The following is a 13,292-nucleotide window of genomic DNA, read 5'->3' as shown; positions in this document are numbered from 1 at the left end:
AAAAATATATAAATTATAAAATCAGACCTTTGTTAGCCAGCTGAGGTAACTGGATACTCCAGAACACGTTCATTACAAGTTAGGATACCACAATGCTGTTACAGATAGAAAATCAATGCAGCTATGGGTTGAAAATTTCAGAGCTACATTAATTGCGGACTTTTATCCTCATCTTTCTTAGTTGTTGTTTCACGACACAGTTCCGGCCAACTATTCCTCTGGTCTTTGTCAGGTGGTAACCGCGACGGATAGGAACTCCGAATCTCCTTACTGCATTCTCAGCAATTACTGCCAACCATAGTTGTTGTCGTCTCACCACATTTTTGGCCAAGTAAGCCTCTGGCCAGCTTTGAGTAGGATTGAAACCGCTATCTTCAGACAATTCTCACCTGGAACCATAGAGATTCAACGTTTCTATCCACAACAACTATGGAAGGCAGTAATTGCTGAGAATGCAGTTAGGAGATTCTGAGTTCCTATCCTGTCGCAGTTACCACTTGACAAAGGCCAGAGGAATAGTTGGCCGAAACGTTGTGAAACAACTACTAAGAAAGATGAGTATAATTGTCCGCAATAAATAAATTAATAAATAATATTCATCTCAATAATGAATTCAAATTAAATAATATATATTCAGAGCTACAGGTTCGGCACTTAAAAGGAAGCCACCTGGAATGCCTCAAACACCAGACATTATTCGAGCTGTGAGATTTTCTGTTACCCAGTCTCCTACACGTTCATCTCGCAAACATGCTTTGGCCAGAAGAATTCTACACACTGATATGCAGTTCCATCCATACAAATTAATGATTGCTCAGAAACTGCACGAGTGCAACTGGGAAGATCGCTTGTCAAAATAGTGGGAGATATTTCTGCCGCGCCATGTATAATGGCTTGATAAAGTTCGGTGACAAGTAACGACACACACACACACATACACACTAGATTAATTTTTTTTTTTTTCAATTTTTTTTATCATTTTATTCTAGCTGGGGATGGGGTATCCTCCCGGATTCCAGGCATTCACTCACTATCTCATACATATTTCTGTACTTTCTCCACATCTGATTTTTCATCCATTTCCATAGTCTCATTTCTTTCAGACAAATTGGTTATCCTCTTTCAGCTTCCCGGTACACTTTCACAGCACCTTTTCTGTAGCCCATCTTAAAACAATTGAAATAAAAATTAATAGCAGCAGCATTAAAATATACAAACATAACACGTGCCATACTTCATCAGTTACCAACCAAGGGAGGTAACCGCCTTTTTTTTTTCAAATTTTTTATTCACTCCAAACAAGCTGGATAGAGAGCAAAACGTTTGTTCACATTACATTTACATTTCTGCATGTTAGTATGTCTGCGGGGTGGGGGGAAACAGATCAGGAAGGGAATTCCCAGAGGCAAGCGATCCGAGGAAAGAAGCTCGCAGAGTAGAAAATCTTCCAGCATCTAAGCACCTCTATGGTGAAGGGGCGTGATCTTGCTGCTATTCGGGCGGATTTTTGTATGAATATTAGTGCAAACACTGGCAAAGCAGAAATATATATAACTTCTTTCTTTTACTTTCCGTCATTTTTGACAGCGGTTGTAATTATTTAACGACATGTATAACAAATAACTGTTGTTACATCTGATGAGGCACAAAGTTTGACGACATATAATCTTTAACAAATTTATTTAACAACTTACAGATTAAATGGTAATGTAAAAGCCACTGGATGATTTAAAGTTTGTGATGGGAGACTTTTTGTTTTCACAACCAATTTTTATTTATGAACATGTAAAACCCTTTTAACGGAAATTCCACGGTGCTTTCCACATCACTGTATGATTTGCTGTCAATAATAATATTCTTTCTGAAATAGTAAGTGTCTGTCAGTAAGCTGACTGTAATGATGATGATGATTATGTACCAAATATGTAATCTACTGTTGATATATATATATATTTTTTTTTTTAATTTTCTTCCTTTGAAGATTGTAATGCTGGGTATGGGGCAACCAAACCAGCTGCCAACATTGCCCTGCTTTTTATTGAAACCAACCAAGAGCTCTTTTTAGTATCCTCACTGTTCCCTTAAGTGCAATTGTCTGGATCTCTTTCACACTTGGCTCACCAGGAATATTAGTTAGGTAAGACTTCAGGTTCTTCTTCATAAGCCCTGTGGCACCTATTATAACTGGTATGATTGATATCTCCCTAAGATTCCAGTTTCTTTTCATATCATACATGAGACCTTGATATTTGGTCTGTTTCTCTTTTTTCAGCTCTGTTCAGACCTCCATCATTAGGGACACTCGCTTCAACCAAGATTGCCAATCTCTCTGACGTGATCCATATAACTATGTCAGGTTTTACAGCAGCATTTTCAAGGTAGGTGGTTGTAAGGATTACATGGTCATAACGTATGGTATATAAGTCATTTTCAACTGTTCTTATATGATATATTCTATTGATGTATGTATGCCCGACTTTATGTTACGTTTGACTATACATGTTATCAGTTTAATAAGCATTGAAAAATAATCAATGAATGAAGTATAAGCTTTGACGCATTTATTCAACAACTTACAGATTAAATGGTAATGTAGAAACTATTGGATGCATGATGATTTAAAGTTTGTAATGCAGGATGAATTTGTTTATTTCCTGACTGTCATGGCAGATCGCCCTTCTCCCTCATCTGATGAGGCACAAAGTTTGATGAAGACTTATTCAACAACTTAGATTTATTCAACAACTTACAGATTAAATGGTAAAGTGGAAGCCGCTAGATGTGTGATGATTTAAAGTTTGTAATGAGACACATTTGTTTTTTTCCTAACTGTCATGGCAGATCTCCCTTCTCCCTCAATACATATTTTCCATTGTTAATGGTTTTTTTCATTCTCATCAATCAATGAACATAACATCACATTAGTCAATAAGTCCAGAGCAGAATTATCTATCTATATATATAAAAGGCAAAAATGTGTGTGACCGTTTCGTGTATGTCTCGCAAAGGCTTCTTTCGCACACGCTCCCGGGGTCGTTACTATCGCTTGAAACTGTTTATATACCCCCTATATCATAATATCTAGGATTTGGGAAAGTGCGTCGCGTCTAGATTTATTTACATCGACTTTTACAAAATTATTGCTATTTTGGCTTCTCACGTGTTGATTTGGCTTTTTCGTATAAAAAGCGAAACTAATTCAAAGTTAACAATCAACAACGCTCTTGGCATCGCGCTGGGGAAACGTCCAGAAGCAATCAGCTTTGATCAATGTGGGGACAAAGTCCTCTTATATCAGACAGTTGCTACTCAGTCTGGAAAATAGGGAGCTGGTTTCGCCATCCCCAACATATGTTGGGGAAAAAAACCAGTCAAACCCTAACTGTTCTATTTGACCTCAATAATTAGGTCAAATAGAAGCAGCAGAGTTAACTTTTATTGCTGCCACCTGTCAATAGTTAAATAAATAAATTCAAATGTGTTCCTTTGCATGTCGCGGTGGCCCAGTGATTAGCGTTGCATGTGTTTTTTTAACACTTTAATTTCCAACTTTGCCTCAAGGGTTCAATCCTCATACTCACGTACCAAAACTTTTTTTTTTTAATTTTACCCCCCCCCCCAAGGAGTTTGGATTTACCCAAAACCAAACACACCTCAAAACACCCTGGTATCGCCGGATACCCTCCGCTAGTATATATATAAAGGGCAACAATCTGTTTAAATGAATGTATGTATGTATGTATGTATGTCTAAAACTTTCGACAGAGGCGATGGAGTTTCATGAATTTGGTAACGTTTTAAAGCTCGACCCTTCGGACAACAGATATCGAAAAATTGGCTAAAAACATTAATTCATTCACCCTCAACTGGGCACTTTTCTACAGGGATGGGATAGTAAAAATCGTTCCTTCATGATAATTTAGCCATACACACATGTGCAAAAAACGTTCTTTCTTGAATTAGTTTAAATATAATAATAAAAAAAAAAAAACACCTACTACTTTCACTCACACGGTCATAGCCCAGTCGGCTAAATATCAGCGTCGTTATCTTAAGATTGCACGTTCGAGCCGAGATGTCAGGGTTTTCTTTTTTTCGATTTTTAAAGTTTTAATATTGAAATAGGGTTATTTAGGCCATTTTTTTCTGTTTCTTTTTTTCCCATTACGTTCGCCGTTTTTTTTTTTTTTGTTTTTTGTTTTTCCAATTTTTTTAAAGAAGTTTTAACATCGGTTGCTAATTTATTTTGCTGTTTTTTTTTGTTTTTTTTTTTGTATAATATTTAAACAGGGTTATTATGTTCGCCTATTCTTTATTTTCCATTTTGTTATGATTTAAACCCCACCCCCACCCCACACACGCACACACACACCTCACCCAGGCAAGATGTAAGGAACTAGCAAGAACAAAAGGTGATTATCGCAAGACAGAAGATATCTATTGCTCTTACTCTTGCAAAGACCAAGGGTGTAGAATTCGAAAAAAAATTTTTTTTTTTTACAAAGGCGTCACCACTTATCAAAGCCCAAAAGCTCCTCGAGGATAATGGTTAATGAGTGTACAGTAGCCACTGGGACAATAGCATAGTAATTGTTAGTGGAAATTTGGTATAATTTGATTTAAAGGGAAGGTTCAACAAGAACTTGTTTACATTGGACTTGAAGATGTCCATATTGCAGTCAGCTGGGAAGCAGGCCAGCAGAACAGAGTTCCACAGGTGAGCAGTTCTAGAAAAGAAGCTACGTTCATGGAATCCATATTTATGTTTAGGCACAGATAGAGAGTGGGGGAAATTATTGATAGTGGTTTTAGTTAGACGAGCGTTTTTTTTTTGTGAAAGTTTGGCAAGGGGAGGGTGACAGATTGGAGCTCAGACGAGCACTTGCCATGAAAATAACGATAGAGCAGAGACAAGCTAGCAATGTCTCTTCTGTGGGAAAGAGGTAGAAGGAAAACAATGAGCAGGAAGAGAGTTCCACAAGCCTACGATTTATAATAGATATCGCCGAACAATACAGATGTTGCTGAAAGATAATTATCTTTCTGATCCTAAAAAAAGGGGGGGGGGGGCTAATGGATTATAGAAAAGGATCTACTCATGAATATGGTGGGTTCAATTTAGAAGCTGTTCCTGGTTACTTACGTTCCTATAAGAACAGAATAAGACAAGGTTGGTTTTAATTTTTTTATGGAAATCACTCCAGACAAGATGAGAAGCCACTGGATGTAAGAAACTGACAAGAATTAAAGATGATTATTGCAAAGACAGATATATATATATATATATATATATATATATATAAAACCTTCAGAATGTGAGAGAATATATAATTATTTTCACAGCCAGACAACGTCGCAGCTCACAACAACAACGACAGCCAACAAACCGGAAGTCCAAAACTCTAGTTTCACCTTCATTTGGGGTCATCAGTTAAACACATCCAAACTTGGGATTCAAAACCCGAGCCTCTTGCATGCGAGGCAAGCACTTTTGCTCAGCTGGTAGAGTGCTTGTCTTGCATACAAGAGGCTCAGGTTCGAATTCCAAGTTCGGATGTGTCTAACTGATGAGCCCAAATGAGGGCAAAACTCGAGTCTTGGACTTCCTGTTTGTTGGCTGTCATAGCTCTTGTGAGATGTAACATTGTCTGACTGTAGAAATAATTGTGTGTGTGTATGTGTGTGACCTTGTCAGTGAGTGTTCAAAGTGTCTCTACCAAACTCTTATCTGAATATATAGTCTAGACTTCAAACTTGATATATAGGGTACTTCAACCTTGGGATTATTTTCAATTTAGTTTTTAGTCTGTAAAAATATCTGCGAGAAGGTCAAAATAGAAAAAAAAAAAAAAAGACCATGGCAAAAGTAAATCGACTAATATGCGTACATATGCATTCTTCGCTTGAAGTCGCTATAATTTTAGTCTTTTTTATCCATCTAGGGTTTCATTCCAATGGCTCGGAAGTTATTTCCTTTTTAAACTTTTGAAATCATGACAATATATATTGGGTACAATATAATAATCAATAGAGAATTTGATCTATTACATAAACCTCAAATGTGTGCTTGTGTGTTTGTATGTCTGCTAAAAACTTTTGTCAGCTGCATTGGACTGGATTGAAACCGGTACCATCTGAAAGAGCGAGGTCTTGGGCAAATAATATGTGAAAATTAGAAAAAAAAAAAAGATTCATTCTGTGGTGATCAACTGGACCATTTCTTGCAAGGACAGGGTCACTTTTTGTGACGCTATTTTTGCAAGTCACATACATGTATCAAACTGAAACTATGCTGCTAAACGTTATTTTGAAGGGTCATGACATCATAAGTCATCGTGGTCCGATGGGCAAACACGCTTGCCAAGTAATGTTTTTCCCTCTTTCACATTTCAGGTTCAATCCGGCCTACTACTACTAATTTTTTTTAGTTTTTTTTGCTTGAAGCAAAAGTTGTTTTGATTTATTTGGGGGGGGGGGGGTTGTCACCTACTACGTCCATTCTTTTCCGGCGGTTGGTCAATGTCCTTAGTATAGCAGCTCTGCCCAAACTGAATTTCATGTCCACCCGAGCGACGCCGGGTATCCACGCTAGTAAATAATAAAAACAAAAGCTAAAATATCATATTTAAGTGTACTTTAACACAGGGCAACGCTGTGCGGACTGCTAGTAAATATATATAAATACTGTGATACAACGAAACAGGACTGTATGTCGATGACTACAAATATATTTTAAAAAGCCCCCCTCTTTGGGTTGACCACTGTCATAAATAATCTCACTCGCTACTTAATTTGGCTGAAAAATACGAAGCTCGCAGTTTGTTTACAAACAAACGTTTGAGCACTTTACAAGTAGCGGACGGATGTTTATTTAAATAGACATTCGGACAGATTAGTTGCGGGCACCGCGTCCGTGGTCGAGAGGTAGAACTGCCGACTGTCAATACGACGGTTCTAGGTTCGATCCTCGGCTAGGGAGAGGTGCTAGTCTAGCGGCACTGATGAGTTGTGATACAACGAAACAGGACTATGTCGATGACTATAAATATATATATATATATATATATATATAAAAATGGGGAAAGAGAGTAAAATCAATTCTTTTTGAGGAAACTTATCGGAATAATACAAAGCTCAAAATTTTATTGGAGCTTATTTAGAAGTAAACATGGAAAGAAAATGGAGGTATAAGAAAAAACATATGAAAATATATAGATTTATTCATTTATTATTGTTTACGGCATATCAACAGTGGTAGTTCAATTATTGAACTTCATAATTTTTCTAGTTTGAAATCAATCATAGTATCGTTATCCTTTAAACAAACTAAAATTAACAAATAGTTTTTTAATCATCTACATCATAATTCGGGTCATAAAGAGTTAATATTAAAACCCCATACATTTTTAACATGATTTATTTTATACCATTCATTGAATACAAGTTGTCATCTTACCCATAGCTGGAGGGGGTAAATTATTAGATAATTGGTTACTTGGGAAGAACAGACCTCAATGAATTTAATGCAGCTTCCGAGTTTTGACAAATTGTTTGCATGAAAAAAAGTTTGTTTTGTTTGTCAAATGTTCGAATGGTTACGTTTGTCACAATTCGGGAATTTCCTTCAGTCTGAAAATTCTTTGAAGGTCTATTCTACAAAAGCATTGATAATTGAATATCTCCAATTCATTCCAGTCTATAACCTTATCCGTCAGACTAACAATTTGCTATGAATAAAGTGTAGTATCTGTTCTGATGCTGCACTTGATCTTCTGTCCTCTGTCACTGAAGGTGTCCTTCTAGACTGAGGCAATAATTCATCTTTGTTCTAATCCACGATACTCTGTGTCTAACTTTGCCGAACAGTGTAAATGCATAATGATGTCGCTAGCAATAATATTAATGATGATTATGATGTTTCTGAATTTTTTGATATGAGGATTAGTTATATGTATTATTATTCATCGGCCTACTGTTCTCATCTTAAGTGTGATTTTTTACGTTTCAGTCGATATAACCTCCGACCTTCCTCAGCATATCGGTCGGCCACACTGAAGATTGAACCTTCAATCTTCAGGAGAACATCACTTTTACAATTGATTTTTCCCAGTACTCTAACCACTGCGCCACGGGTCCTTGCAGTGTGGGCAACCGATATACATATATGAATTACTTAGGACCTCTATCCAGTCACGCTACCACCATGAAGTAAATAAAGGGTTCCGCGCTAAATTCCGTCCAAATTCCCGAGTTCGACAGAAACATTCCTGAGTTCAACAAGATGCACCTGAGGAAGGTCAGAGGTTATATCGACCAAAACATTGTGAAGATCACATTCAAGATGAGAACAGTAGTCCAATGAATAATAATACATGATGATGATGATGCTGCTGCCAAGTGGAGTGATGATGATACTGCAGAGTGGAGTGATGGTGGCGGTGGTGGTCTAACTTATCCAATTGATTAGATGTTGGTGTTTACGGCATGTCAACACTGATTGGGTCGTATAACATTTTTCCCCCAATTCATAATTAAGAACCAAATTTATTTTTTATCTTTTTAAGAATTAATGTGTTAAATTTTTAGCAAGCAGTGAGGTTCAGTTTGCTATGTGAGTTTAACTCTTACTTCCCAAAGCCATATTGATCAGAAGCAATGATTGTATTCTTGATACGTCCGACAACACAAAATGATAACCCTTTGTTTAACTTTATATTTTGAAAGTTCCCAACCGAACTCTTACTAATCATTGTGAGACTTACATCTGACCGACAACACAATGACTCTTAATTTAAATCTATTTTTAAATAGATTTAAAAGTTTGCAATGAAATGTTGCATGTTGAATGGGTACATCATCTATAATATAAATCTCACCTGTCTGTTTAAATGTATGTATGTTTGCCTAAAACTTTCAACACAGGCGACGGATTTTCACAAAACTGGTATCGTTTTGAAGCACGACCCTTCGGACGACAAATATCGAAAAATTGGCTAAAAAAAATTAATTACTTCACCCTCAACTGGGCACTTTTCTACAGGGAGGGGGGGGTCGCTTTTTTCGCTGATATTTTTTGAAGTTATCCCCTCTTTTCAATAAACTAGCCTTAATTTAAACCTTTGTCACTTCCGGTATGGCGATGGACACAACGGCAAAGATGTCACGTTTCTTTTTTCACATTCTTTGCCTTCTTCGCGGTACAGGTTCGAGCCTGCCTGCCTACTATGACTTTTTTTTTTTTTTTTTTTGCTCAACACACACCTCCAAACACCCAGGCAATGCCGGGTACCCAGGCTAGTCTAGTATATAAAAATCTCACCTGTCTGTTTAAATGTACGTATGTATGTTTGTACATTTGCCTAAAACTTTCAACAAAGACAATAGATTTTCACAAAATCTGTATTGTTTTGAAGCTCGACCCTTTGGACGACAAATATTGACAAATTGGCTAAAAACATTAATTACTTAACCCTCAACTGGGCACTTTTCTACAAGGAGGGGGTCGCTTTTTTTCGCCGATATTTTCGGAAGTTTCAATTGTCTAGCCTTAATTTAAATCTTCATCACTTCCGTTTTTTTTGGGAGGTTTTTTTTACATGGAGGTTACCACTTATCAAAGCCCGGAAGCCACTCAGGGATAAGGGTTATTGTGTGTACAGTAATCAATGGTTCCGGTTTGGTGATAGACACAACAGCAAGGACGCCACTTTTTTTTCATGCATTTTTAATCCTTCATAGTACGGTTTCGAGCCTGCCTGCCTACTACCACTTTTTTTTTTTTGCTCAACACACACCTCCAAACACCCGGGCATCCATGCTAGTCTAGTATATATATTAAGCCGAGAACAAAAGAATCCTACAACTGGCTGTCAAGTGGTTCACACTCTTTGCATCTATGTGGCAGGATGAAGAAGATGAAGCAGCATGTGCTACTGAAAGTACAAGGGAACTCACCTTTATTTTGTTTATGTTATATATTAACAATGTTAGTAATGATGCTGATGGTGTTGCTGAAGGTGACCATGGTGGGTGATTTAAGAAAAAAAACTCACCTTTTCTTTTAGTTTCTGTAATAATAATAAATAAATAAATAAAGAATAAACGTTATTGGCAATATTAATAGTGATGAACGGGACCCTGTGGAAATTTTACAGATGTTTTCTCCAATTGAAATTAAATTTTCTTCCAGAAGGTCCAAATGTGGGACTTTGAACATGTTAATGGTTGTCAAGGTCAGAGGGGTCAGTTTCGACAGTTATGTGAAAACGAAAGTTAGAAAATCTAAATCATGTGACGTCATTGATAAAGTTCGGAGATTCTGCGTGTTTCCTTCATTGAAATTTTTTGAAAAGTTAAAAAATTATCTCTTTATAGTCGTATTCCGAGTATTGTTTGGACTGAGTATTGAACCTTCAACTTCTAGCATGAATTTTGAGAGCCTTAAACATGTTCTTGATTTAGATGTGCAATTTTACTAAATGCTAGTCAATATAATGCCAAAGTATCACCCCCCCCCAAAAAAAAAAAAAAATTTGCTACATTTTTTTTTTTTTTTGTAGTTTTATGTGAAGTGAAAATTTTTTGAAAGGTTAAAAAATTATCTCTTTATAGTCACATTTTGAGTATCGGCTGCACTGACGGTTGAACCTTCAAACCTCCAGAAGAGTGCACACTTACAACTGAATTTTACCAAATTTACCAAATGCATCATCACCATGGGTTGCTGCAGACAATTCTAAGATGAATTTGAGTTTTTAAATGTACAATTTTAGTAAATGCTAGTCAATATAATGCCAATGTATCCCAACCACAAAAACTTGCAACATTTTTGTGGTTTTATGTCAGGTTGGGTCTAAAAGTGGGGAAAAATTTGAATAAGAGAAAGTTTCAAATGTCAAAGTTGAACATTTTCGACTTCCATTTTAATACATGAATGCAACCAGTTTTCATGCTATAACCATATCTATAGTTACTTCTACCCCACAACCCCAACCATATCTATAGTTACTTCATGTTTTCTCACATATCCTCCTCCTCATCATCTATGACTGGAGCTTTTTCACAGTTGCCATCTTGACCATGTCCACAGATGCATTCTAGTCCATGCCCATTTTTTTTATTTTTTTTATTTTCTTCCTTTGAAGATTGTAACGCTGGGTATGGGGCAACCAAACCAGCTGCCAGCATTGCCCTGCTTTTTATTGAAACCAACCAAGAGCTCTTTTTAGTATCCTCGCTGTTCCCTTAAGTGCAATTGTCCATAAGTAGGGTATAAATGGTGATTGATTTGATCGTTTTGTTTTACGGCATATCAACCCTTTTCGTAAAAAAATAAAGTGGAAAGAAATATATTCAAAAATGGTAACTTAATGCCGAATCCAGTTATTTTGTAGAAGGGTTTTATTCCTCAAGCTCTTTGTATCTTCAATCGTTAGTTTGTAGTGTTTGGTTTGGTTGTTTTATAGTGGATTTTATCGTTTTTGTTCCCTGCCCTGCAGAACATGAATGAGTTTTGCAATGGGAGAGGGAAAAGGGTTACAGTATTAATGTTTGGTACATTTTAAGTTAGGAAACCAATCAGAAAGTAAGGGAGATAGAAATAGAAAGGGGAAGGAGGAGAAGGTGGGTTGTTGTTTTTGGTTTTAGTTTTGCAGAACATAATTAAGTTTTGCAAAAGTAAAAAAACAAAAAGCATCAATGTTAGGTGCATCTCAGGAAGCCAATATCTTCAAGACAGCCTGATCTGGTAGCACCAGTATAAAGGATGATTCACCATCACTGGGAACCATTTCATGTGAAAAATTGACTCTGGAAACATGGGTAAAAATGCAAGATACATTCGTTTATCATGAAAACTGACCAAATTTTTGTTTTACAGTGGCCCATTTAAGCAGCGCATATATTAAATGGTCGGAAACCCCAACAACTTAGAATGACATCACTTATGATAGTTCCCCCCAAAAAATAAATGCAAGTAATTAACGTGTGTATATCTATTATAATAAAGTTGTATTCCTGTCTGTTTGTTCACAATATACATGATAGATTATCATTGTTTTGACCTGACAATGCCGGAGATATATAAGGGAGTAGTCACCAACAATGTGTATTTGTTAACATTATTTTATTATTCCGTGTCTTGGTTTTTCATTGAGAATTATGTTTGGATCATTGTAATAATGTTTTTAAGTCATTGAAATCGTTTTTACGCACGTTTCAGACGTTCTGTGAAGCGTCCTCGTCAGAAATTAAATGATTGACGAGGGCGTTTCACAGAACGTCTGAAACGCGCGTAAAAACGATTTCAATGACTTAAAAACATTATTACAATGATCCAAACATAATTCTCAATGAAAAACCAAAACACGGAATAATAATGTTAACAAATACACATTGTTGGTGACTACTCCCTTATTTAAATATATATATATATATATATATATGTGGGTGTGTGTGTTTAGAGATACAGAATTTATAAATACATTTGAAAATTAGCGGAAATCCTCTCAAGAGCTCTTTCGGCTTTCATCTCATCAGGAGAAATTAATAACAGTGAAATAATATTACTGGCGGAAAAAAAAAGAGCAATGGGGGGGGGGGAATCTTTTCTAAATTAAAGATGCCAAAAAGGATAATTAAAACCAATAATTTAAGTGTGTAAATTAAATTATTGGTTTTAATCGTCTATTTTGGCATCTTTAATTCATAAAAGATCCTCCCCCCACATTGTTCTTTTTTTATGCCATTAATATTATTTCACTGCTATTGATTTTTCTCCTGATAAGATGATAGCCGAAAGAGCTCAAGAAATTTCCGCTGATTTTCAAATGTGTGTATGTGTGTGTATATATATATATATATATATATATTACTAATGAGTTGTGATACAATGAAACCGTACTGTATGTGGATGATATATATATATATATATATACACACACACACACAGCATAATCACGTTGATACACTTGCTCTCATTAAATCCCCGCTGTTAAGCAATGTTAAACCTGGCTAGTACCAGATGAGTACCCATTTGGGAATTCTAGGCACTGTAAGTTCTCTCCACTTATCTCGGCATTGTTCCCAATAATCCTGAACCGCCACTGGCATTTAGCAATGTCGACTCAGGAAAGGTGCGGTTGGTGATTGCGCAACTCTTGCCACAAAAATTCTACGTGCACACACCCTTACAGTGGGTATTTATAGTCTGTCAAGACTGAAGGAAGCTAACATATACTATATATATATATATATATATAGTATATCACCCTGGACTGATGATCCCCGAAAGG

The 13,292-nt window shown here is 36.3% G+C and overlaps 1 protein-coding gene across 2 annotated transcripts in view; it reads right to left on the bottom strand.

The window, feature by feature from the left end:
* The window catches only part of LOC145268820 (V-type proton ATPase 116 kDa subunit a1-like), a 156,073-nt gene that overhangs the window by 20,140 nt on the left and 122,641 nt on the right, over window positions 1-13,292 (bottom strand). Inside the window, exon 19 of one of the 2 annotated variants that reach the window (XM_080124461.1) lies at window positions 10,053-10,067. The exons of the other annotated variant lie outside the window; for it this stretch is intronic. Within the exon in view, the coding sequence (XP_079980587.1) occupies window positions 10,053-10,067 (15 nt within the window). The remainder of the gene's footprint in view (window positions 1-10,052; window positions 10,068-13,292) is intronic. 2 annotated transcript variants of the gene reach the window in all.

The sequence above is a fragment of the Euprymna scolopes genome, chromosome 44, assembly GCF_053919585.1.
Source record: "Euprymna scolopes isolate OS-2025 chromosome 44, ASM5391958v1, whole genome shotgun sequence".
NCBI lineage: Eukaryota > Metazoa > Mollusca > Cephalopoda > Sepiida > Sepiolidae > Euprymna > Euprymna scolopes.
Note: the sequence above shows the minus strand (reverse complement) of the source record. Positions and strands in the feature narration are given on the sequence as shown.